Source organism: Onychostoma macrolepis, chromosome 25 (assembly GCF_012432095.1).
Source record: "Onychostoma macrolepis isolate SWU-2019 chromosome 25, ASM1243209v1, whole genome shotgun sequence".
NCBI classification, from domain to species: domain Eukaryota; kingdom Metazoa; phylum Chordata; class Actinopteri; order Cypriniformes; family Cyprinidae; genus Onychostoma; species Onychostoma macrolepis.
Window position 1 is genome coordinate 13,271,019 of NC_081179.1, and position 27,196 is coordinate 13,298,214.

General features: G+C 40.8%; 2 protein-coding genes across 2 annotated transcripts; one reads left to right on the forward strand and one right to left on the reverse strand.

Moving 5' to 3' along the window:
* The first annotated feature begins 4,308 nt into the window (after positions 1-4,308).
* LOC131534397 (uncharacterized) lies at positions 4,309-9,541 on the forward strand. Its single transcript, XM_058767229.1, has 2 exons — positions 4,309-9,084; positions 9,405-9,541. The coding sequence occupies exon 1, from the start codon at positions 4,334-4,336 to the stop codon at positions 8,882-8,884; it is 4,551 nt and encodes a 1,516-aa protein (XP_058623212.1). The 5' UTR covers positions 4,309-4,333; the 3' UTR covers positions 8,885-9,084; positions 9,405-9,541.
* Positions 9,542-19,285: 9,744 nt separating this feature from the next.
* Positions 19,286-20,954, reverse strand: LOC131534423 (ladderlectin-like). The gene is made up of 6 exons (XM_058767282.1): positions 20,867-20,954; positions 20,688-20,755; positions 20,359-20,444; positions 20,058-20,180; positions 19,756-19,867; positions 19,286-19,535 (listed from the first exon to the last, which is right to left on the reverse strand). The coding sequence occupies exons 2-6, from the start codon at positions 20,746-20,748 to the stop codon at positions 19,468-19,470; spliced, it is 450 nt and encodes a 149-aa protein (XP_058623265.1). The 5' UTR covers positions 20,749-20,755; positions 20,867-20,954; the 3' UTR covers positions 19,286-19,467.
* Positions 20,955-27,196: the final 6,242 nt, after the last annotated feature.

Genomic DNA, 27,196 nt, shown 5'->3' on the forward strand with positions numbered 1-27,196 from the left:
AAGAGAAGTTATCAGAAAACTAAATAAGTAAATAAGTCACTGGAAATATAGCGCAATCACAAAACGAACATGATAAAAGCAGCCGTTTGTTTGCATGTTTTGTTAGATTTAAATCCTAAAGCATCGATGTTTTACAATAGCCTATTAAGTGATACATTGATCATAATGAATTAATTTATCAGGATTGGAATTAGTCACACAGAAATAAAGCAATGTGAACCACTATTTTACAAAAGAAAGAGGACAAATAGGCCTACCTACTTATTCAGTAGAGTTTGTTTCTGTTTATTTGTAGTCACAGTATACATCACGTTAAGTAAGAATAATTTCTACATTTATTTTTCCATCACAAATACGACCTGAGTAGCGAGGGAGCTCCCGAACAAAAAACAGTATATATTTCTGACACACACGGAGCTAAAGTCTCGAGACGAGACTTATGACAGATAAAATGTTACTAAATAAATACACGATTGTTATAGAGAATTAGAAGCTGACGTCTGATTTCTTCAAGCGGTCGTATTTACCATGTTTAGTATGGTAACGTTAATGGATAGCGTGCATAGTCTTTTGCATAAATATTTCTGCCTGGTATGGTGATCATAATCAATTAAATTATCTCGAATTAGTCATATTTTTCGTGCTTGTATAGATAAAGTGCACGCCGACCCAAACAAATGCATGCATTAACTACGCAAAATAATGTAAAATAAGATATTTATTTCGTCTCATACATCTATTTAATTGCATATGATCCCGAGCATGGATCGCGGAAGCGGGGGGCCGCCCGGGCCTGGGCCCGGGTAACTTTTGAGGTCTGGTACAAATTATGACACACACAAATAAATAGGCTACAGGCTCACACACTCAATCCTATTGCTATGTCGATGAGACCATGTCTATAAAACAATTAAAATCACAATCGGAATATTTAAACCTGTTTTCGCGCAGCCGCTGAGAGAGAGCAGCGCTCATCAAACTTTATGTTTGAAACAGCTACAAACAGTCTACACAGTAGGCTACATTTCTGTGTTGCAAACATTAAATAATAATGAAAGTATTGGGATAAAAGTTTATAGTTTATAGAGACTCTGATGTTGCGGCAGCCGCGTTCAAAATGAGAAACGGACTTTTGGAACTGATGTTACGCGTCAAATGATTGTAATGGGCGGCACTAGGGAGGGGCTGGTGCTCCAGCACCCCTAAAAGACCAAGCACCCCATAGTTTAAGAAAGATTAAATAATACAAAACATTTGTCTACGTACTTACACATGCATAACTCGTGCAAAGGAATATGTGAAGTGATTTGCAGTCGCACATTTCGTAATGTCACAGCATTTTATTTTAAAAAATGGATCGGTTCCTTGTGCCAAGTAGGCTAGGCCAGCCCCCGACTATGGATTTTTCTAGTAAACTAGTCGAACGTTTGTATCAAATATATTAATATAATAACCTAAACCATATTTTAATAAGCATTTAGGCGTATTATAGCCTACATTCCGCGCTCAAGCGTGCGCATAAAGCTTGCTGCAAAGCACCAGCAAAAGTAGCTAATAATTATGAATGCATCAGGGAAAAAGATGACATTTTAATTATTTATTACTAAACTAGTGCTTTCTCAGTTAGTGTCGGCTGCAAACGCCGGCGCTGACTCTCCATCTCCACAGTATAGGCTAATGGACGTGCACATTTTCATACAGACTACATAATTAGAGAATATGTTTTTTTATTTGAATTAGTTAGACATTTCAAGCTTTCTGTAGATTTGTTTCAGTTTAGTTTATGTCTGTGAGCCTGTTCATTGTTGCGACGCGGTTCATCCACAGAGACTGCATGAGACGACAGAAAGCGCATCCAAAAATGAATAAGTATTTCATGTTCTTTCTGCAGGAAAAAAAAAAAAAAAAGATTGCGCGGGCGCCCCCATGTCATAAAGTAAGCGCAATAGGCCTGCCGCCTACTACTCTCCTCATAAATACTTGAAATACACCTACAGCGATTTTATTATTAATATAATAATAATAATAATAATAATAATAACCTGTTTTGGTTATATTTACTATTTCCCAGCTCCCCCTGTCATTGATAGCATCCTCTGAGCACCTGCGTATTATAAATGTTAGTGTACGAAAGCCTGTCCTAGGAACCAAAGTTGTTGACCACACGGACTGATTTATAGTGTGACACGCAGGAAGACAGTTTGGTGGATACTCATTTCTGCACGCTTGTTATATTCTTTGTATAATGCGTTTATGCCTTAATGTAAGTACATTTGCATATGTATGTTTTCGAATGTATGTTATTGATGTCCCGCGATCGTTCTGCGGTTACCATCGGCGAGTTTGAGCGCCGTAGCGGCCGTAATTTGCCGCGAGAAAACCGCGCTAATCAGTATTAGCATCGGCAGTATTATTATACTTCTTCACAAGAGTGTTTACATTAATAACGCATCATTGCACAACTATACCATGCCTATTTGCAGTGTCTAATCATTGTTTATTTGCATATGTTCGATTATCATGCCAGTGTATAAATGGTTCTCAGAATATGATTGTAATTATATTTCTTTATTGTTCCTTTAGACCATTAATACAGATGTCATAACCAAAGCATAACTGGTGCAGATGACAACTCACACCCTGTTCAATAAAGGCATCTTTGTGAATAATCTCTTCTCCAATCGTTGATTCTCTTACCGGAATCCAGTCCATATTTGGCCGCCTCAATCAGTGTAATACAGAATTGTAGTGTACCTCTGCTACAAAGTGGTCCTTCGAGCCGGATTGAGAGCAAGATCGAACCAATATGGACAAAGCACAAAGTGACGCATCTGAGACTACGTCCAGACCTCGACGCAAGACTAACCTGCCTACTCATCTGGATGATTACGATGTTGGCTACCAACCTGCAGACCCTCCTCCAAAGGCTTCCTCTCACTGTCCTAGTCAGCCCCGAAGCAGCTCGAGGAAAACGTCTCACAGTGGTGTCAGCTCTCACTCCAGGACGAGTAGACGTTCCATTACTTCCGCTGGCGTCTATGTCCCACCAGATCTCTCTAGCGTCCAGACTGCTATGTTGGAGGAGAAGATTAAACAGAGACAGTATGACAGTCTACGGCAGCAAACGCAAGAGGACTCGCTGATTGATCTGGAACACCAAAGACTGCAGGCACAAGCTAAAGAAGCCCAGCGCACGCAAGAGGAGGCGCTTGCCGCAAAGGAGGCCCTGTTGAAACAACTAGAACGACAGCGCAAGCTTCATCAAGCAGAGACTGAACTCGAAGTGGCTAAGCTTGTATCCTCCATGCTCTCTATAGACTCTAGGGCGACCACTCCAGTTCCTGCAGACTCTGGTTCGCCAAACGCGCAACAGCTTGCAGCACAGCGCAGCCAGGCTTGTTCACCGCAGCTTATGTCTTCCAAGCCTCAGCAGCCCCCCTTCCAGTCGCCAGCTGTGACGTCATCGCTGCTGCCCTGTCCTACAGAACTGCCTGATCCTAATGTTTCTGCAGTGCCACCTAGACCGCCACAGTGGGCCTCACCTGCTACTTACTCTGCAGACCCTTGCCCGCTGCACTCCATCCAGGGCCACAAGCATTCTCATCGCCAGTCCCTGACATTGCACCCTCTGCTCCCATTGCCGATCCAGTACACTCTGTGTCATTAACGTCGAACGTAGCACCTCAGCCTTCAGCGGTGTTCACCATCCCGACCTCCGCTGCGTACCCCATGAGCACCATCATGCAACGCGTGACACAGCAGCGTGTTATCGCCACACAACCTACACTTGGCTACAGGTTACAGCAGCCAGCAACAACATCGGGGACAACCCTTCCAGGTTCGTGGCAGCTTCCTGTCTCCAGCCACCAAGCATCGGCGACGACACTTCAAGCTCCTGGTTACATTCAAGCAGCTTCATCTGTGCCTTTCCCCCCAACTGCCTACTCACCTCAACCGAGTCAAGAGCTCCTGTTTGCATCAGCCTATGGCATTCCACGACCTACGTTACCAGTTTTCGAAAGTGGTGCTGAGAGTGACTTTGCTTTGTTTAAGTTAGCATTGGACAATTTGTTGAGTAATCACAATCATATCAGTGAACAGTATAAATACCATGTTCTCTTAAGCCATTTGAAACTTTCCAGTGCTCATCAGCTAGCTAAAGCCTTCATGTATCACTCCCAGCCTTACACTGCTGCTCTGCAAGCACTTCAAGACAAGTATGGACAGCCAAGACAGCTCGTTCAGTCCGAGTTGGGTGCCATCCTAAACACCCCGCCTCTTAAGTTGGGTGACCTTCGACTCATTTGCATTGTCAGTACAGTCCTTAGTGGGTATGCTGAGAACTCTTGAGGGCCAGAATGGTTATGAGCTTTTGTGTGGCTCGCATGTGGACCGTCTCTTGAGTAAACTGCCACCAGCCTATCGCGACAGTTTTGTTGAATACTGCCTAAGCCGGGGTATTCTCCAGACAGGCACCGACAAGACCTACACACTCCCTGATTTCGCAGACTGGCTCCAGAACAAGTCCCAAGCGAAACGTATCTCCAGCAGAGCCGCGGCTATGTTCCAGAGTGAAACTCTGAAGGCCCCTGGTAGAGCTAGAGGAGCACCTTATCATAGAGAGCAGCCAAGGCCAGTTCTCCTGACACGTGAGAGTGTAGCTAAGGCTCCTGAGTCGACAGCCCCTAAGTTCAGCTCCAAGCCCAAGCCATACTGTCCCCATTGTGACAACAGGGATCACTATCTCAACTCTTGCGAGGCGTTCAAGAAGTTGACTACCTCCCAGATTGTAGCTTGGATTAAAGATGGCAAACGCTGCTGGAGATGTGGACGGTTCCATGCTGTAGAGTCTTGCAACCTCAAATGTCCATGTAGAATCTGTAAAGAGCTACATCTCACAGTTCTTCATGATTCCATCAAAGACACCACCAGTGCTGTCCTCACCGTCAGCCTCCCATCTACCCGGGTTTTCTTGGACAGACCGAACCGTACACCCAGAGTCATGCTGAAGGTTGTCAAGGTCCTCCTCCACAATGGACCCCACACAATGGAGGCACATGCCGTTCTCGACGACGGGTCAGAGAGAACACTCGTGCTTTCCCCCGTCGTGCAGCAGCTCAAGATTACCTGTACCCCAGAGTTACTTCATTTACAGACTGTCCGACAATCTCACACAGAACTTGAAGGGTCGTCTGTTTCCTTCGAGGTCTCATCAGTCACTAAACCCATGCAGAGGTTCACTATCCCTAATGCCTTTACTGCTCCCGGTTTGAGTTTGGCAGAACATAACTACCCAGTGGCTGCGCTTCAACGAGCTTATCGTCATCTGAGAGATCTTCCTCTTCCCCCTGTTGACAGAGTCAAACCACTACTTCTCATTGGTTCTGACATGCCACACCTCTTAACGCCAATACAGCCTGTATGCCGAGGCCCAGATGGAGGTCCAATAGCCATCAGGACACAGCTGGGATGGTCTCTTCAAGGTCCCATGAGCCCCAAGCAGCCCTCACGGTGTTATCAGCAGTGCCTTCATATCACCACCGCTACGCCCTATGATGATCTGATTCGACACGTCGAACGACTCTGGCAGGTCGACACCCTCCCATACAATGAGAGAATGGTCACCAGGTCCAAGCAAGACAAAGACGCTCTCGCCATGCTCCAGAACGCCACCACCAGAGTGAACGTAGATGGCATTCAACGTTATGCCACACCATTGCTCCGACGCATGCCCATGACCATATTCCGTGCCGACAAGGAGGCTGTTCTTCCCAGTCTTCGAGGTACCGAGCGCAGACTGGCACGAGATCCTGAACTGGCCAAAGCCTACTGCACTGAAATCCGTAAGTTGGAATCTGCTGGATATGTAGCCAAGATAACCACAAAAGAAGCACACAGTACTCCAGAGTCCTGGTTCATTCCTCACCATATCGTACATCATAATGACAAAGACAGGATCGTCTTCAACTGTTCCTTTCAATATCAAGGGCAGTCCTTGAACAGTCAGCTACTTCCTGGTCCGATGCTGGGACCATCATTGCTAGGTGTGCTTCTGAGGTTCCGACAACACACTGTAGCTGTGAGTGGGGACATAAAGGGTATGTTCCACCAGGTACGCTTGCTGCCCAAAGATAAGCCAGTGTTGCGGTTCCTTTGGAGGAACATGTGCAGAGACCAGGAGCCTGAGGTATATGAATGGCAGGTGCTTCCGTTCGGAACTACATGCAGCCCATGTTGCGCCATCTACGCCCTCCAGCGAAGTGCCCAAGAACACCAGAACGACCAGGTCAGTCTGGTTAACATAGTTGAGAATTCCTTCTATGTTGATAACTGCCTGCACAGCACTTTGAACTCTGAAGAAGCTAAGGAGGTAGTTGATGGACTTCGTCAACTGCTATCTGAGGGAGGCTTCGACATAAGACAGTGGGCCTGCAATGTACCCTCTGTCATCGAACACCTTCCCGCAGAAGCCCGGTCTGCTAACAGTGAACTGTGGTTGACCAAAGCCAGTACAGACCTACAAGAACCCACTCTAGGCCTACGGTGGGATTGTCTCAGTGACACCCTGGGTTATAGTTTGCGATCAACCGAGCCCCTAGAGCCCACCATGAGAAATGTGTACAAGACGGTGGCCAGCCAGTATGACCCGCTGGGGTATATCATCCCGTTTACGACCCGGGCCAAGGTTCTTATCCAAGACCTCTGGAAGCAGAATTTGGGCTGGGACGATCCGATAACACCTCTACAGCTAAGAGAGAAGTGGCTAACATGGATAAGAGAGATTCCTAATCTCCTTCAGCTGCAATTTCCTCGACCGTATGCCCCAGCCTGTGCTGATTACCCTAGTGCCATCCGAGAACTCCACATCTTTTGCGATGCATCAGAAAGAGCATACGGCTCAGTGGCCTATTTGCGCACTACAGATGATCAAGGCCACGTCCATGTCGCCTTCGTTTTGGCCAGATCCAGAGTGGCTCCCAGGAAATGCCTATCCATGCCTCGTTTGGAACTGAGTGCAGCCCTCACCGGCGCTCAGTTAGCCAAAGTAATACAGACTGAGTTGTCTCTTAACATCCATACAGTCACCCTCTGGTCCGACTCAACAACCGTACTGAACTGGCTGACATCTGAGTCCTGTCGTTACAAGGTATTTGTAGGGACACGTATAGCAGAAATCCAGACCCTCACAGACACGGCTGAATGGCGGTACATTAATTCAGCTCACAACCCTGCTGACCACATCACAAGAGGTCTGACCCTGACCCAGCTAGCACGTCCCCATCAGTGGAATTCAGGACCAGACTTCCTCCTTCGACCTTTTGACCAGTGGCCATCCACACCCGTCATTGAGGTAGAATCAGAGATCATCGAGTTGAGAAAAACTGCATTCATTGGCACTGTCACAGTCTCCAATCATTCACTTCTGGACCCCAATCAATTCCACACATGGCTAGAGCTAGTTGAGGCCACTGTCAGGTCCCTACACGGGGCGGCTGCTACAGACAATGAATCTTCTCCACAAGCTGATGACTATGTCGGAGCAGAGAAACTTATCCTGGCTCAAGCTCAACAGGACTCATTCCCACTAGAAGTCCAAGTTTTGAAGACTGGACAGCCGATTCCAGCGAACAGCCGTTTGGTATCCCTTGCACCAGAGTATGATAAGGACACAGGTCTCATCAGAGTAGGGGGACGATTGCGTAGAGCGAGTGACCTCGACCTGGATGCCATTCACCCGATTGTGTTGGATCCTGGCCATTCTACAACTAAGCTGTTAATCAAAGAGACGGACCGCCGACTTCTGCATCCGGGTTCTGAAAGGGTGCTAGCAGAATTGCGTCGTCAGTATTGGATACTTAGGGGCAGGGAAGCCGTCCGTAAGCATCAGCGCAAATGCCAAGATTGTCAGTTCTGGCGAGCCAAGCCTGAAGTCCCCCAAATGGCCGATCTGCCATCCTGCAGGCTGCAACTTCACCAACCGCCGTTCTATTCCACGGGGGTAGATTGTTTCGGCCCCTTTTCAGTAAAAGTTGGTCGTCGCCATGAAAAGAGATGGGGCGTCCTCTATAAGTGCATGACAACCCGATGTGTGCACCTTGATCTGTTGGAACACCTTGATGCTGATGCATTCCTGCTCTCTCTGCGTCGCTTTATAGCACGACGGGGTAAGCCCATGGAATTGCTCTGCGACAACGGTACCAACTTCGTAGGAGGAGATCGAGAACTACGTGACACCTTTGCTGTCATGGCACCTAAGCTTCAAGAACTGCTTGCTCCACAGAAGATCAGATTCCGCTACATTCCACCTAATGCTCCTCATTTCGGTGGAACCTGGGAGCGTGAAGTCAAATCTGTAAAGACTGCACTACGTGTCATTCTGCGAGAGCAAACGGTGCCAGAGCCAGTGCTGCAGACGTTGTTAGTGGAGGTGGAGGGCATTCTAAATGCCAAGCCTCTCGGCTACGTATCTTCCGATGTTGCAGATGTGGACCCAGTGACTCCGAACCTACTGCTTATGGGCCGTCGTGATGCCTCCCTACCTCAAGTCTTATTCGACTCTACCAACCTGCTCGGAAGACGCAGATGGAGACACAGCCAGGTGTTGGCAGATCATTTCTGGACTGCCTTCATCCGAGATTACCTCCCAAGTTTGCAGGATCGACATAAGTGGAGGAAGGATGGGAAAGAGCTGACTGTGGGCCAAGTGGTTCTCATTGTTGATCCCCAACTTCCTCGTGCCCTCTGGCCTGTGGGCACAGTGACTGAGACGTTGGCTGGACCTGATGGGAAAATTCGCACTGCCCGTGTCGGAGTTAATGAGAAATCCTACACTCGACCAGTTGTTAGGTTGATTCCACTTCCTCACTTTGAGGAAGAGCCTTAGACACTGTAGACAGACTTTCTTGGTGTTTACAATTACCCTGTCAGATAATTGGGGGCGGCTGTGTACGAAAGCCTGTCCTAGGAACCAAAGTTGTTGACCACACGGACTGATTTATAGTGTGACACGCAGGAAGACAGTTTGGTGGATACTCATTTCTGCACGCTTGTTATATGCTTTGTATAATGCGTTTATGCCTTAATGTAAGTACATTTGCATATGTATGTTTTCGAATGTATGTTATTGATGTCCCGCGATCGTTCTGCGGTTACCATCGGCGAGTTTGAGCGCCGTAGCGGCCGTAATTTGCCGCGAGAAAACCGCGCTAATCAGTATTAGCATCGGCAGTATTATTATACTTCTTCACAAGAGTGTTTACATTAATAACGCATCATTGCACAACTATACCATGCCTATTTGCAGTGTCTAATCATTGTTTATTTGCATATGTTCGATTATCATGCCAGTGTATAAATGGTTCTCAGAATATGATTGTAATTATATTTCTTTATTGTTCCTTTAGACCATTAATACAGATGTCATAACCAAAGCATAACTGGTGCAGATGACAACTCACACCCTGTTCAATAAAGGCATCTTTGTGAATAATCTCTTCTCCAATCGTTGATTCTCTTACCGGAATCCAGTCCATATTTGGCCGCCTCAATCAGTGTAATACAGAATTGTAGTGTACCTCTGCTACAGTTAGGTTATGCCAGAAGGTAGCGAACAGTTACTGTTAAAATGTAATGTAAAATGTCTAATACATTCAATCAAGAGATTCGTTCAAAAATGAAACAAGTTCATATATTTCAAATAATATTTTACATATTTTTATTTTAATTGGCTCATTTATAAAATTTTACACTCATTTAAATAAAACATTTTGTGAGAAACCTAAGTGAATTAGCCTACGTATTATTTTGTATTTGTCTAATGTTTTTCTTCTGAATCTTGGGAGAACCGTGATCTCTATTCTAAAAATCAATTATCCAGAGTCTTAATAAATAGGCTAATATCTGGCATCTAATACTAACTGTTTCTAATATTAAAATGTAGACTAGGATGTAAAAGGTACAATCTTACACTCGTTATTTAGTACAATAACAAGGATTTGGTACATTTATAATGCATTACAATGCCACTTCTAATCCATCGTGGCAGTGTGCGAAGTCTCCAACATCGCCGCGGGAAAACTGAGGTACGTAGCCTGATTCATTGTCATTAATATGTGTGGTGGTCAGCCAAATATATATATATATATATATATATATATATATCAGGGCCGGATTATCCATAGACGGATTGGGTGAGTGCCCTGGGGCACCAGCCAATAGGGGGCACCAAGTGATTACGATAATGACAAGACCTTTAAAATATTTTTTCATGTTTTGTATATATTATTTTGCTGGAAGAGATACAGATGCATAGAAAATGAACAGTTAATGATACAATATACAGAGAGAATATCAAATATATGCACGCATATAAAGAATTGCGATTGGGTCAGGTCCCAGTGTATTTGCCCCCTCCCCCCAGTCAGAGTCGAGCATATTTATTCACAAATGGATAGGCAGCATCGACTTGACGGCTGTGCGAAACGTAAATTTAAAAAAAGAAGAAAATATCACGACACATAGCCAGGGCTATACAGGGCGACTGAAAAGTAGCTACTGTGTGCGACTATCAAAACATATTTAGGAGCACCTGTGCGACTAACCCGATCAGCATAGGCTATTTGTGTTTGCGCTGAGAAGAGCTTCAAAGATTTCTACTTGCGTGTTTGTGCAGCGGTGAGTAGGCCTAATGTATCGCAGACATATGTTGATTCCTTGAATGCAATGTTAATCAGAATCCACTCACTGCTCAAAATACTTTTGTTCATTGCTGAGTTATCACTTCAAATGTGCACTACACTGTGTTAATCCGGGCCTGATATATATATATATATACATATATATATATGATTTTATAAAGTAAATTAAACAGATAAAGTCAGGGACGATTCTAGGATTTTCATTTTAGGGGGGCTGAGCCCCCAATGAGGGTATAATAATAAAAAAAATATTTACAAAAGAATTGATTGAAAATTTGTGCAAAAAATTGTAGAACCGTTCTACATAAATTCAATTCAAACATTTTTTTTTTTTAAATTAATACAAAACACAAAATGTTTCAATCTCTGTCAATCACTCTGATATGCAATTCAAATGAGTGCACTGACTGAGTGCTGTCGGTCACTGTCTTTAATCATTTCTATGCATAACTTTATGGTAGTTAATGCCACATGCACTGTAATATTATGAAAATAACAATAACGTGATCGTTTTATAAAGCGTTCATATGTGTTAAGGGCTTTCGCTTAAGGAAACAGCTGTGGTGTGATGGGTGGTGAATGCAGCGAAAACTTTACAGTAGATTGGAAACGGATTGCTCTCCCATGACTTTTTGTAAACTGTATTCATGACAAAGAACTGCATAGATGTAGATATTATAACAATCTATCGATAAATACACCTTGTCCTCTCCTCTGCGCCACCGCAGTCTGTGGATTGAAGAACGCGCAGAAAGATGCGGAGGAGCCGAAGTCTGCTGCCGTTTTCATTTGAAATTTAAAGGGAAAGAATCGCAAGATTTTTAGGGGGGCTGAGCAGAAATTTAGGGGTGCTAAAGCCCCCCTAAAAATGGCCTAGCGACGCCCATGGATAAAGTACTACCTTACTTCTGACGAATAGGTTTTTCTGTGGTTTGAATCAAGTCGCGGTAACAGCTGATTTTGTGGTTCATCAACAGTTCTCGGTCACTGCCGCGCCACATCCAGTGTAGACAGCGTCACTGATTATAATGGGTTATTTTGTCGCGGCGCAGCGCAATGCTCGCGTCTATTGTAGACAGGGTTTTTAATGTCGTTGGTGAGGAGAAAATGCCTGTATTTTTTTTTTATAGGTCTAAAGGGAGGCGCGACCAAAAAAGCTTGAGAACCACTGGTTTAAAAGATAAAAGACAGGATCTTATAGATATAAATAGATTTTGATTAAATAATTTAACTGTGCTCTGATTTTGGAGTTGCAGTGATATAGCCTTCGTGTCATCTCCCTCAACATTCACGGAGAGTTAAAACACTCTCCACTCTTTACCATCAAACTTATATTTAGGCATTACGGTCACTTACAGTTAGTTATACATTCAAAATCAGATCCGTTATCGCGCTAAGGACCTTTCTCCCATTTTCCACCGCCAAACCTCTTCCTACATGTAAACAGTTGTTTACCGCACTGTTGTCTATATTTGTCAGTCCTCTGTCGTGTATGTCTTGTGTTCCCGCCTCTTGTGTCATTATTTGGTCATGTTCCTGTCCTTGTTAAGTGTGATCATTAGTTACGTCTTGTCCAGCTGTTTAGTTTTTATCAGTATTTGTCATGTGTATTTAGTTCCTGCCTGTTTCGTTAGTTTTCGTCTGGTCTACTCGTTATTCCCCCGTGTTCCTGTCTGTCTCAACCTTGCCTTGTCTTGCCTTGCCTTGTTTGAATTTATTAAAGACTGTATTTTGAGTTATCCCCGTCTCCTCGTTCCTCCCTGCTGTGTGCACCATGACAATATTTCAGTGGTGATTTTTTTTTTTTTTTTTTTTGGCTGCAACCATTGATTTATTTTAATAATCAAATATGTTTTAGATTAATTGGATAAAATGACACTTTTCTATCAATTTATTTTATAATTCTAAATTATAAAATAAAGTTTGTCCGGAGTTGAAAAGCAGAAGACAGTTTAACCCAATTAATTATAAAAAATAAAATAAAAGTAAAGAAAAACAAAAGGACAAACTGTTATGACTCAGGTAGGCTATGTTCACACTGTCACTGTTTGGGAGTAACAACTGCATTTACTTACAGATGTGAGTCTCAATGTTCTCTACACACCACTGCTTACAATACTGTTTCGGATGCTGTCTGTATGCACAAGTAACTGAAGTCAAGCAGTATTCTATTTGTGATTATTACCTCTATAATTATAGCAACTGTGAGTAAAGTATTATCAAAGGTGACGACAGCCATACTACTAAAAATCGTATCACAATTGGCACAACAAGAGTCCAGTCAAGGCATGACTTCATCTGTTAAATCTGAACCAGCAGCATCTTTAATAACTGGAGTAGATAGGATTATTTGAGTCAAACACAGAGCACAAAACATGAAAGGAGCAGAGAAAGTGTTTCAATAAACAAATATTGTCAGATGCTTCGACAGATGCGTGTGGACTTGAGTCATGTTTCTCCAGTGCATAACTTACATTTGATGGTTGTGTCTTTGTCTAATTTTGGAAATAATTGAAGAGAATAGGACCGCAATAATTCTGACTAAAATTTACATTTTGCTAAAATATTTATTTTAAATGTAGGTTTAATATTCTACATGTTGTATTTATGAGAGCAGTAACTGTAAAGGGGGTATACAAGTAATTACTACAGTTTTTACATGTAAAACAATTGCTTAGCAGCTATGTTAATTTACTATATTCAGAATATACGTGTATACACACATGAATGCATGTTCCCCATACCAGTTAACCAGTCTGTGTTTTGATTTTAGCATCTTAAATATGTTTTGTGTTTTAAAATGGCGGGCAAAGAGTTTTTTGTTTTAGAATGTGATGTTTATATTTTAACCCTACCCTTCTACAAACAATTTCTGCTTGTCTTAGATCAGTTTGCACGCATACACAGAGCAGGTTTGGGTTAGTTGCTCTGTGCTGTTTAATGTATGGTAGTTGGAATGTTGTTCAGTTTTATTCATTACTGTCAGCTTTCACAGCAATACTGTTAAATGAGCAATTTTCATCATGTTCACAATTCTAATTTCAGTGGCACAGCTTAGTGTAGTATCTAGTGCAGAGCTTGTTGACAGTATTGTGTGCATGCTGCTGCATTGTACATGGTGTTCACTGCCCAATATTGTATTGTTTACACCTTCAGTAACTTGTACATTGTTTCCTTATAAAATGCTCTAACATCTTTTTCCATTTCTTTTCTCCACCAGACACACTAGGAAATGGTTCATCCTAAGATGCACAAATCTACCTATAGCCCACCATCATTCCCACACCCATCTTGCAACAAAGTTTCATTAAGTGCAGTCTTATAACCAGTGTCTGCCATGCACGGTCTGCACCTTGTTTATTGCAGATGTTATGGATTATTCTATTAGAACTCTTTATATTTATATTTATATATATCTCTGTTTGTAACGGGGCTGACGAAACGTGAGACGTGCGGATCCAAGTGCAAGCTCTTATTTATAGGCATGGTCATAAATACAGGCAGGGTCGAGCAATGGCAAACAGGTATGGCAGGGACAAGACAAAGAGTAATCCTAGGGCAAGCGAAGGTTGACGATCAGTATCCAGTGGGCAAGGCAGAGAGATAATCCAGGGAACACGGGCTAGAATCCAATAGGGGTGCAAACAGTGTCCAAACGGCAAGGCAAGGGTTAATCCAGGGAACACGGGCTAGAACAAACACGGGAAAACACAATCCAAAACAGACAGGGGAAAACTAACAGGGGCTCTGTAGGGTTGCTACGGCTAGGGGAGCGGTAAACACAAACAATACTCGGCCAAGAGGGAAACAAAGTTCAGGGTTTAAATAAGGTGTGTGATCAGTGTGTGCGTGGGATCAGGTGTGCGTGTGATTAGTGCAATCAGCCGTGTGTGCAATCAGTGCAATGAATGATGGGAAATGGAGTCCAGCGTTATGTATGGTGTGAGTCAATGTGATGAGCGAGTGACCTCTGGTGGTGAATGAACGGAAGTGCAGACCAGATTCATGACACTGTTATTATGTAGAGACTATGTTGTGAATAAAGTCAACTCACCTCGATGCTTTCAGCAGATAATACATTAAAGTGTGTCTTTAATGTTTTATTATTTAAAGATTGTTTTAAAGTTTATTACAGGCTCGGTGAATTTTCTTTCACTTGAAAATAAAGTTTACACTTACACTACACTTTTTCCAACATAGGCAACATACACTTTGTCCCTTGGACAGGGAGTAAAACAGCTGGCAGTGGGACGTGTCCGGGGAGGCAAACAGGTCTACCTGGGCGTCCCCGAAGTGTCTCCAAATCAGCTGTACTGTCTCGGGTGGGGTCGCCATTCTCCCGGAAGGCGGGCTGGCGTGAGAGCTCGTCGGCTGCGATTGAGCTTGCCTGTGACATGAACGGTGCGAAGAGACCTCAGATGCTTCTGACTCCAAAGGAAGAGATGGCGGGCGAGTTGCGACATGCGACGGGAGCATAGACCGCCTTGGTGGTTGATGTACGCAACGGTCGCAGTGTTGTCCGTACGGACCAGTACGTGCTTGTCATGTAGCAGCAATTTGAAGTGGCGCAGATCAAGCCATACTGCTAGCAACTCGAGGCAGTTGATATGCCACTGCAGTTGGGGCCCTGTCCAGAGCCCCGCAGCTGCACGCCTGTTGCACATGGCTCCCCAGCCCATGGCAGAGGCATCTGTTGATAAAACAACATGCCTGGACACTTGCACTAGGGAACTCCCACCGAAGAAAAGCAAGATCCGACCACGGGCTGAAGTTTCTGACGGCAGGACGGGGTGACTGAGACCCGGTACATGCCACGCGTCGCCATGCCCGCCTCGGGACACAGTCGTGAAGCCAACGCTGAAGCGGTCTCATATGATGCAATCCGAGCGGCGTGACAGCGTCTGCAGATGCCATATGCCCCAGGAGCCTCTGTAACTGTTTCAGTGGAACCGCCCTCTTGCACTGGAAAGACTCCAGGCAGTTCAGCATCTACTGAGCACATTCTATTGAGAGGCGAAGAGGCCGAAAAGCGGGACCGAACAAGCGGGACTGGGGAACCACCGACGTACCTGCAGTGGGGCAGCGAAGTGGAAAACAGGGACCCGACCCGGAAGGCAGTGTGTCCCAGAGTGGGGTCTGAGTGCGTGGTGCGACACTTACCTGGCACCACGGCTGGGCAGGGGGGCGTGAGGAGGCATCGTGTCCTCGAACCGGACCCTGCTGCCCAGTGGCGAAAGGAGAGGGGGACGGGAGTGTGGAGACTGTGTCTCGTGCACTGCCATCCTCGCCCTCTTGGGACCCGGAGAGAAAGGAAACTGCTCTTTTTTTGAGGAGCCAGTGGCGGAACAAAACAAAAAGGAAAAAAAAGATTCTCCACCCAGCTCTCCTCCGGGGGAAGGAGTGGTGCGGTGACCATGTCCAGAAGAGCAGGATCCAAGGACGGAGATGGGCTGCGCCGCTTTCCTGTGGCCAGCTCCATGCTGCGGCCATTGTGAAAACTGCTGCTGAGGCCGAGCTGGAGCGGAGGTGGAGGTAGCAGGAGGTAGCAGGAGGCGCCCTCGGCAACGAGCAGACAGAGGGACTGCAGCCGGCGGTGAGGTGGAGACAGCAACGAACCGCGGCGCAGGATGAAGAAACGCCGTCTGCTTCTGTGTGGCGGAGAACTGTTGGGCAAAGCCCTCCACCGTTTTTTGGGGTTTTTTTTACAATGGTAAAAAAATGTCTTGTTTACCATCTGCGTTCACAAAGGAATGCATAATGAAAAGAAGCAGAAGACTTCTCAGCACTGCCATGATGAACCTGAAAATTAATAAGCACTGCTCACTGTGGATTGTCAATGTTATCATAAAAAAGCACAAAGATATTTTAAGTACAATGTTTTTTTCAGCGCCTCAATGTGCCAAAAACTCAGCTTGCTTTTCAGATCGTTGCCTTCAGAATTTCAATGAAGATTTTGTGAAGTTGTAGAAAGAGCCCTGGGTTTACTTTACTTAACATCAAGTGTATTTAGCATCAAGTGTGTTTAAGTCACGAGGATGATACAGGATGTGATTCTCTTATAATAATGTTTGTTCTATCATTGAAATGTGATCGTTCAAGTAAAATTGTCGACAAACACCTATCGATGCTCTGTTATCTTGGATCTATGGAGGACTGTGTAAATTCAAATTCTGGATCATTGGGTAAGATGAGCTTGTGAACAACAAGTTTTATTAAATATGTATTCTGGAGGCACCCATTTACATACGGTAGCTGTCTGTGACTGAGAGGTACTTAATGCTGAAAATTACACATCTTCTTTCTGCATATAATAGAGTTTACTTGGCATTTAAAATGATGATTATGTTAAAACGCATGTACCCAGATCTATGTGTATAAGGTGTGGTTTTAAATATTCTCGTTCCCTTTACTTTAATGTGATTATCATCAAGAGATTGTTAAATGGAGGATTTTAAAATACTTGGGTGTTTATATTTACATTCCAGCATTGAAATATACAGTATTAAGCTAAATTAAAATGTTATATACAAATATACAGTATGATTCGAAAATAAAATATAGGTTAAAAATGTGTACAAGTATTAACATTATTTCTGTTACTATTGTACTTCTGTTGGCATGTTTATAAGTTAAAGGGATAGTTAACTCCAAAAAAAAAAAAAATCATACAATCTTTGAACAACACCAGAGTGAGTAAATAATGCCTGAGTTTTCATTTTTTTGGGTCAACTATCCCTTTAAGGTTAAGTCAGCTAATTATAATTGTTACATTGGGATTTCAACCCAGATCCCAGAATTATACAAACTACTTGATTAAAAACCTCTGTTATTAAATGTTGCAGTGGAGAAGGGGAACAACATTGATGGTTCGTGCAAAAATAGCAAAAAAAAATTTCAGTTAAGATGTAAAGCTCATACAGTTTCATTGTATTATGGTTGATGTTTCAAAATTGCCAAATTTTGCCTCCTGCAAGTGTAAACAATAATAAATTACATTCCCATATAGTATTCCACAGTAATAAATTAAATTTGCCTATATGTTATAAACATAAACTGGAATTTTGATAGATAGTGTGAGACGATATTACCTGAAAACAACTCTCTGTTTGAAGATGTGGTCTGTTTGTTCAATACAAAGGAACAGATCTGAATTCACGGAAAAACCAGCAAGACCATCAAAGCTTTTTTTATGCTAATAGTCATCCATTTTACTCACTGATAATGGAGATATTATTATTTGTTAATGTCAACATATAAAAACAGCAATTCAGCAGGCAATTCATAACCAAAAATACCCGTATTGTGTCCTTTACAGTGATTTGCTCAATCCAAAAGCTTTTGACAATTTCTTTCAGCATCATCTAAAGATTTGGTGAAGTATCAATGAATGCTTTAGGAGGAGTTGTGCAAAATATGCCATTTGGTTCAAATGCTATGAGCAATTAAAATGTTACGTCAGGATTTCAATTTTATAAACTATTTGATTAAAACTTCCGTTTTAAAGATGGTAGTAAAGGATGTATGGGAATGACATTGGAAGGATGGTTAGAGCAGAGGATATCACAAATTTGGTAAACTGATATGTAAAGCTCATATGGTTTAAAAACAAACTGTATTTTAAGTTAGTTTAGTCTTATAAAGGATGAAATTTCAAATTTATTTTGCTTTCCATAACTGTAAACAGTAATGTAATTTTCATATAAATATTCCACTGTAAAAAATAAATAAAATAAAATGAATAAAATATAAATATTTTGCGTGTATATATATTATACTCATGAACAAGGAACCTGATACATAACAATCGTGAAATATAATAGGGCAAGTATAAAAAGATATTATCTATGGTCTGTGCTATGTTCAATACAAGCGAACAGATCTTAGAAAATGAGTTGAAATGAAAACCAGAAAGACCAACAAAGGTTTTTGTTTTTTTTGTTTTTAAATGCTAATAGTCATCCATGAAAGTCACTGATAAATGGAGATAATATTATTTGGTAATGTCAACATTTAAAGTCAGTTTCAGTGTTTCAAATATGCAAAATATGTTGGCACACAATTCATAACCTACGTCCTACATCATCTACTGGAACGCCACTCTCTCATGAACGCGTGTACGACAGGTCTGTAAAGTTTTAAATGTTTTTTTTTTGTTAAAGAGAATTAACAAATTGCAGATTCTTGATTTTATTGCATTTTACAAAATGTCCCAACTTCTCTGGAATTGGGGTTGCATCTATGCATCAGAATTTCATTAAAATTGTGAAATACTAATTGCTTTTTTGCATCTAGATAGAAAAAAAATATTTAGATGAAAGCACTTGTGTGAGAAACATATTTTTTATTTTTCAGAGTGGGAGAAAAGGCTGCTGAAGTCTTCTTTAGTTATTTGTATATTTGTATATTTTTTAAAACTTTGCAACTGTTCATAAGGTATTTTCATCAGCAAGTCACTGGGGTGCCAGCATATTTGTATAGTAAGCCTGATGACATCATTCAATGCCATTCTAACAAACATATTCTCAATTTTTGCTGCACACACTTATATTTTCGTACACTGTTTTAATGAAACTCCACAACACACAAGATATGCTTTATCAATGCTTTTATTGATTAGAGTGTTTAGGGAAGGTATTGAGAAAAGATTCAAGTTTGAATAAGAGATCCAAGTTCAAGTTCAGATTTATGTTTTATAAAAGGATAAGATCAGAAAATGTAAATGTATGTAGTACAATCATGTAACTGTAGAGCAGGATGACTGCATGTGATCTCACAGGTTTTTAGCACAGACAAAGGCAACTTGTTCTGAACATGTCAGATCGTTCCAGCAACGGTTAGCTGCAGAGTGGAAAAATAAACGTAAAAAATAAATGTTATTAATAAATTAAAGTTATTCTTATCATTACGTGTTAGAGTTAAAATAAAATAGTACATTCAACTTAAGGCATGCTGTGACATTCAAATAAGCCATTTTATGTTACTGTATTATATGATATTACAGGATTGATTATATGACTGTGAATAATTATTGAAACTATTAATAAAACTGAATTCTTACAGCTATAGGCCAGCTCCAGGCAGTTCTCTTTATTTCCTGCATTGTTGGGTTCTCCAGAGCACCAGCTGGCGTAGTCAAAGGGACTTCCATCACTCCAAATCCACTGTCCTTCCTAAAGAGTAAAGAGAGTCATTACAAAGTACTCAGACTACAAAAAGAAGGTAATTAGAGTTCAGCTTTTATGAAGTCAAACAATCCTTTGCCTTATGTTTAAAGACTAAAAACCTGTCACACTATATCAGTCTCTTTCGGCCATTCTAAGTCATGGTTTAAAAAGGTACGAAAAAGGTAAGTAAACTTACTTGTTCACCATCCTGAGCACCAGTCCAAAAACGTGTGGAAGAAGGTACCAGGCTCAGCAGAAGATCATTTTCCAGTTTATTATGCACAGATGCAAGATTTGCATCATAGGTTTGACAGAATCTCTAAAAGAGACAGATTTTACATTGTCAATCCACAATCTATTTATGTATTCATTAAAAAAGGTCTGGTTGATAATTTGCTTAATACTTTGTCATATTTGCCATTTGCAGAAAATTAAGTTTTAGGCAACTTAAAATTAATAAATAAATAAAACCTTCCTGCAGCTATACAACACATTACCTCTGCAGTGATCCAGTTAACTGAATGAGGGAAGTACTTGTAGCATTTGACTCCAAAATTTGTCCATCCATTGGGGCACTTTTCATCTAAACAATACATAAACTTTAGGGTTCTTGTAATAAACACAGTATATAATCTTCACACACTGAAGAAACCTCATCAGTCATGACAAAATTCAGTTCAATCATATTGCACATTTCCCGTTCACCCCTTTGTAATGAAGCTTCTCAAAGATTTGGCACAAAACACAATAACTTAAAGATTTTAATCTGGAATAAAAAAAAATTTTGTTAGTTTTTTTTACAATAGTAAATAAATGTCTTGGTTACCTTCTGCATTCACAACGGAATACATAATGAAAAGAAGCAGAAGACTTCTCAGCACTGTCATGATGAACCTGAAAATGCATAAGCACTGCTCACTGTGGATTGTCAATGTTATCTTTAAAAAACTTTTTTATATTATATTTTATAAGGTTATTCAGCAGGTCGATGTGTCAAAAACTCACCTTGGTTTTCAGGTCGTTGCTTTCAGAACTTCAGTGAAGATTTTGTGAAGCTCTAGAAAGAGCCCTGCTTTTATACTTAATGTCAAATGTGTTTAAGTCACATGGATGATACATATATTATACAGGTACAAACTGGAAACTTGAAAGATAAATAATAATTAAATTTATATTTTGATAAGTATGAGAAGATATCATCTGAAAGCAACTCTCTGTTTGTTCAATACAAAGAAAAGATACGAGAAAAGCGAGTTGACAGAAAAACCAGCAAGACCAACAATGCTTTTGTTGATAGTCACATGATAGTCTATGATAATGGAGATAATATTATTTGTTAATGTCAACATTTAAAGTCATTTCAATATTTCAAATATGCAAAATGTATTGGCACGCAATTCATAAACAAGAGTACTTGCATTAAGTGTGTTTTTGGCCTTCTGTCAATCCAAAAGCTTTTGACAATTTTTGGCAAGCATCATCTGAAGAATTGGTGAAGATTCAGTGAATGCTTTAGGACAAGTGTGAAGAAGAAGGAAAACGTGTTTCTGAGAGAGTAGGGAATTAATATATGATATACTTGTCAAAATGTTCGCTGTTTGTTTGTAATTCACTGTAATTGTGAACTCGACTGTATTTGATACGAACTGTTACCAGGAATTGTCCACTAGAGCTGAGGCAGTTCTGTCTTACTGTGATAAGAAAACAGAATTTGTCGATTCATCATTAGTTGAAAATTACATCTAAGAAGGTTAAGAAAAATGCATGCAGTCTGTTTTGTTTTTCAGTTTAATGTGTTTTAAAGTTTTTAATGCTTGTAAAAATAATGTAATATATGTAGCTATTCATGTGGCTGAAAGCCGTATATACCAATATATATATAATATAGCTACTGTATATTTTTAGTTATCACTTGCAGTGAGATAGGGGAGATAGCATCTGTTTCTAAATTTATTGCTTAGATGATTTCTAATATTGAAACACAATGTAAGTCACTTGTAGGTTTATGTTTCAGTCATACTGTATATGTAAATGCAAAGGCCAGAATTCACTGTTAGACATTTCAAAGGGTTTTACAGTAACAGTGTTGCCAGTAAGTTACTGTAATTAAGATTTACAGTAGCAAACTGTATTTGATTTACAGTTGCAAACTATACTGTTTTACAGTAAATTATTGTAACAAATAATCCAATTTATCAGTATACTACTGTAATTCATTCATTTTAATATAGATTTCATTAGATTTTATCACTTTTATATAGAATTCATTTTATTTTTACTCTACATAGGTACTACTGGCATTCAATTAAAACAGATACAATAATTACAAAATATCAAATTCTTTGTTTAAAACATTGCATGTATAACACTTAAAAATACAGTCTTCCAATGCTGGAACAGTGCATCTTCACCATTTCTCCTGGCTTAGGACGTTTTGCAGTGCATTATGTTGTATCCTCTGGATTTATCCTCACAAAAACACATAGTCATCTGCAAAACCCAGGTGCTACTCCGAAACGTGGCACCACCTTTGCTCACCATCCACTTTGTTAGTGACAGAAATGTCTTCTCTGAAAAACAAGAATTAGAAATTACACACTTTTAAAAGGCAAACCCCATATAAAATACACAAACCTCTCAAAACCATAGTTGTTCTCTTACCATGAATTATCAGTCTCAGGGTGGCTGGCCGGCATGCCCATGTCTTCCTTGATGCTTCATTGCAGTTGCCTTTAAAACACAAATACAAAAAAAATAAATAAATCAGTAAATCTTAAATTCTATTAAAAACTATAACAAACTAATTCTAAAATTAGAAAGGCAGCTAGCCATAAAACTTGTTTAAGCTATAGCTAACATACGATTTTATTTTCTCAATAGGTTATGGCCAACATTAGCCTCTTTTCCACTGTCGGGCCAGTGCAAGCCAGTGCTTTAAAAGGGGTCGGGCGGGGCTAATAGCCTCAGACCTGTAGCACCGAGCCCAAAATCACGATGCGTTTCCACCGTTGGGCCAGAAGCTCCGCTGTGCTTCACTTAAAGCCGCCCTTCACACGCCTCTATGGAACAACGTCAAGCAACCCCATCATTTCATCAACAAAGAGAAGTTATCAGAAAACTAAATAAGTAAATAAGTCCCTGGAAATATAGCGAAACGAACATGATAAAAGCAGCCGTTTGTTTGCATGTTTTGTTAGATTTAAATCCAAAAGCATCGATTTTTTCCATACCCTTTTAAGTGATACATTGATCATAATGAAATCATTTATCAAGATTGGAAGTTAGTCACACAGAAATAAAGCAATGTGAACCACTATTTCACAAAAGAAAGAGGACAAATAGGCCTAAATACTTATTCAGTAGAGTCTGTTTCTGTTTATTTGTAGTCACAGTATACATCACGTTAAGTAAGAATAATTTCTATATATATTTTTCCATCACAAATACGACCTGAGTAGCAGAGGGAGCTCCCGAACAAAAACCATTATATATTTTTATGACACACGGAGCTAAAGTCTCGAGACAAGACTTGTGACAGATAAAATATGTTACTAAATAAATATACGATTGTTATAGAGAATGACAAGCTGACGTCTGATTTATTCAAGCGGTCGTATTTACCATGTTTAGTATGGTAACGTTAATGGCTAGCGTGCATATCTTTTGCATCGCTTATAAATATTTCTGCCTGGTATGGTGATCATAATCCGCATCGGATCAAGTTATTTCAAACACTCGCTGCTGTCTGAAAGTGAGTTTTAAGCTAAAATTATTTTAAAAGTCTTTAATGCTGGTGTTATAGCTGTTAACTTTATGAAATGATCTGCAGCGCTGACACTCTCAAGACGCGGAGAACCTACGCCTTTGTTCATAACCACTCCTCTAGTCCCAGTTGGCCCACTTTGGCCCAAGGTTTTCGTCGGGCCAGAAAACCCCGGCCGTTGGCCCCCGAGGAAGCACCGATGAGGCACGATCAACCCCCAGAAGTGACAGTGGAAACGCGACTGGCTCTGGCATGCACTAGCACGCCCGCTTTTGGTCCGACAGTGGAAACACAGCTATTAACTACTAACGCTTGAAAAAAAAATTCACATTAGTTAACTTAATGTTAATATAAGATAAGCATTGCTCGTTAAAAATTATTTTAATTCGGTAACTTAATTCAATAAGCTGACAAAAATTGTTTGTAACGACAGCGCAGTTTACCATAGTAAAATTTGTTACTGTAACGGGGCTGACGAGACGTGCGGATCCATGTGCAAGCTTTTATTTAAAGGCATGGTCATAAATAAAGGCAGGGTCGAAACAATGGCAAACAGGTATGGCAGGAACAAGACAAAGAGTAATCCTAGGGCAAGCCTGGCTCTACAATCGGCGAACAATATCCAATGGGGCAAGGCAGAGAGATAATCCAGGTACATGAGCTATAATCCAGTGCAAACAGAGTCCGAACGGCAAGGCAAGGGTTAATCCAGGAAACACGGGCTAGAATCAAACATGGGAAAACAGGCAAGGCAAGACTAAGACAACTATGTGGGCTCTATAGAGTAGCTATTGCTAGGAGAAGGATAAGTGCATACAATACTCGGCAGTGAGGGAGAGAAAGTCCATGGTTTAAGTATGGTGTGCAAATGAGAATCAGATGCGTGTGATCAGTGCAATGAGCTGTGTGCGTGTCGTCAGTGCAATGAATGATGGGAACTGTAGTCCGGAGGTGACGTGCAACAGTTAGTGTAGTGCAAAAGTAACTCTGGTGAGTGACTGACCTCTGGTGGTGAGTGAATGGAAGTTCACAGACCGGATTCGTGACAGTTACGTAGCACACGTACGTTGCGGGGACGTCTGTGCCATGTGTGCGTTTGCATCTGGGAGACGTATTTTTAAGGGAGTTTGCTCATCTGGAATACGTCGCATAGACTTCCTTTTCCGACGTTCCAAGGACATCTGGTGGATGTATTAGAGATGTTAAATATTAGAATGTTACGTCTATGAGACATCTGATTTACATAGCATAGAGGTCGTTCTTAACCCTTTCCCAGATAGCACACATACGTCTGCAAGATGTCTGTTAAGGATCTCTTGATCTGGAAAGCATCTGCTGTCTACAAACGTCTGACAGACGTCTTTCAGATGTCAGTTTTACATACATTCTAAATCATAAACATCTTAAAGACATCTAATAGACGTCTATTTGGCATCTAAAAGGAAACGTCCTATAGACGTATTGCAGATGAGCAAACACCCTAAAAAATACGTCTTGCAGATGCAAATGCAGACATCAAATAGACATCTCCGAGATGTACGTGTGCTATCAGGGTAAACAACCAAACACATTTACTTGCACATATTTCAGAATCGGAATATCAGATATTTAATAATATAGCGAGTATGTTTGTGAATATTAATAATAAAAAAAGGAAAAAGGAAATAAAAGCAATCCATGTGTCATACAGCGCTATTACGGCTGCGGTGTGTCACATGACAAGCATGACGCGTCGCCATGGAAACAATAAGGCTATAAGTTCTAAAAAAACTCACTCCTGGGGCTCAGCTAGAATATTTTAAACTCACGTGCGAAAGGGTTAATTAGACGTTCCTTCATATTTACTGCCATTGATAACAGCTGCAGTTACACTGATTATACATGCATCTACACAAGTATGATAACTAACCCTGATAGCACACGTACATCTTGGAGACGTCTATTTGATGTCTGCATTTACATCTGCAAGACGTATTTTTTATGGTGTTTGCTCATCTTCAATACATCTATAGGATGTTTCCTTTTAGATGTCAAATAGACGTCTATTAGAGGTCTTTAAGATGTTTATGATTTAGAATGTATGTAAAACTGACATCTGAAAAATGTCTGCCAGACGTTTGTAGACAGCAGATGCTTTCCAGATCAAGAGATCTTTAACAGACATCTTGCAGACGTACGTGTGCTATCTGGGAAACCAGAGTATTTTCCACTCATAATGAAAGAACACAACAGCTGTTGAATGATTTGTATTATTTTATCAACAGTGAATGAAAATAAGCAGTCAATTATTTTAATCCTGAAACAAACAAAACAAGATGATTTAAGACGTTCTCCCTGGGGCCAAGTGGAGATAATCCTTAATGTTTTTCAGCCTCTGCTTCAGTTGGCGAGGGAAGCACAGGATTCTTCAAAGCTGCTCCTGTATGTTAAAAAGATAAAACTAGAATAAGTTTAACAAAACTTTTCACTTATTGTTACTTAAATCCACAAAATAGGTTTTATTTAACTGGGTTCTTATGAATTTGGACAATGATATACATAAGCAAAGCATTAAAAAAAAAATTTTTTTTTTTTTTTTTTAAGTTTGCAACATCCGTCCTTCATTAAAGTCATAATGTCTCTGTGTCAGTATCAATTAGTCATTTTTCGTGCTTGTATAGATAAAGTGCACGCCGACCCAAACAAATGTGTTAGGGGATTAGTAATGGACCCAAAGATACAGAAACAAGTGGATACGTTTTTAGAAAGTTTATTTTCAGTTTCCTTATAAATATAAATAGATTTTGATTAAATAATTTAACTGTGCTCTGATTTTGGAGTTGCAGTGATATAGCCTTCGTGTCATCTCCCTCAACATTCACGGAGAGTTAAAACACTCTCCACTCTTTACCATCAAACTTATATTTACCCTGATAGCACACGTACATCTAGGAGACGTCTATTTGACATCTGCATTTACATCTGCAAGACGTATTTTTTAGAGTGTTTGCTCATCTGCAATACGTCTATTGGACGTCTCCTTTTAGATGTCAAATAGACGTCTATTAGATGTCTTTAAGATGTTTATGATTTAGAATGTATGTAAAACTGACATCTTACAGATGTCTGTCAGACGTTTGTAGACAGCAGATGCTTTCCAGATCAACAGATCCTTAACAGACATCTTGCAGACGTACGTATGCTATCTGGGTAGGCATTATGGTCACTTACAGTTAGTTATACATTCAAAATCGGATCCGTTATCGCGCTAAGGACCTTTCTCCCATTTTCCACCGCCAAACCTCTTCCTACATGTAAACAGTTGTTTACCGCACTCCCTGATAGCACACGTACATCTTGGAGACGTCTATTTGATGTCTGCATTTACATCTGCAAGACGTATTTTTTATGGTGTTTGCTCATCTTCAATACATCTATAGGATGTTTCCTTTTAGATGTCAAATAGACGTCTATTAGAGGTCTTTAAGATGTTTATGATTTAGAATGTATGTAAAACTGACATCTGAAAAATGTCTGCCAGACGTTTGTAGACAGCAGATGCTTTCCAGATCAAGAGATCTTTAACAGACATC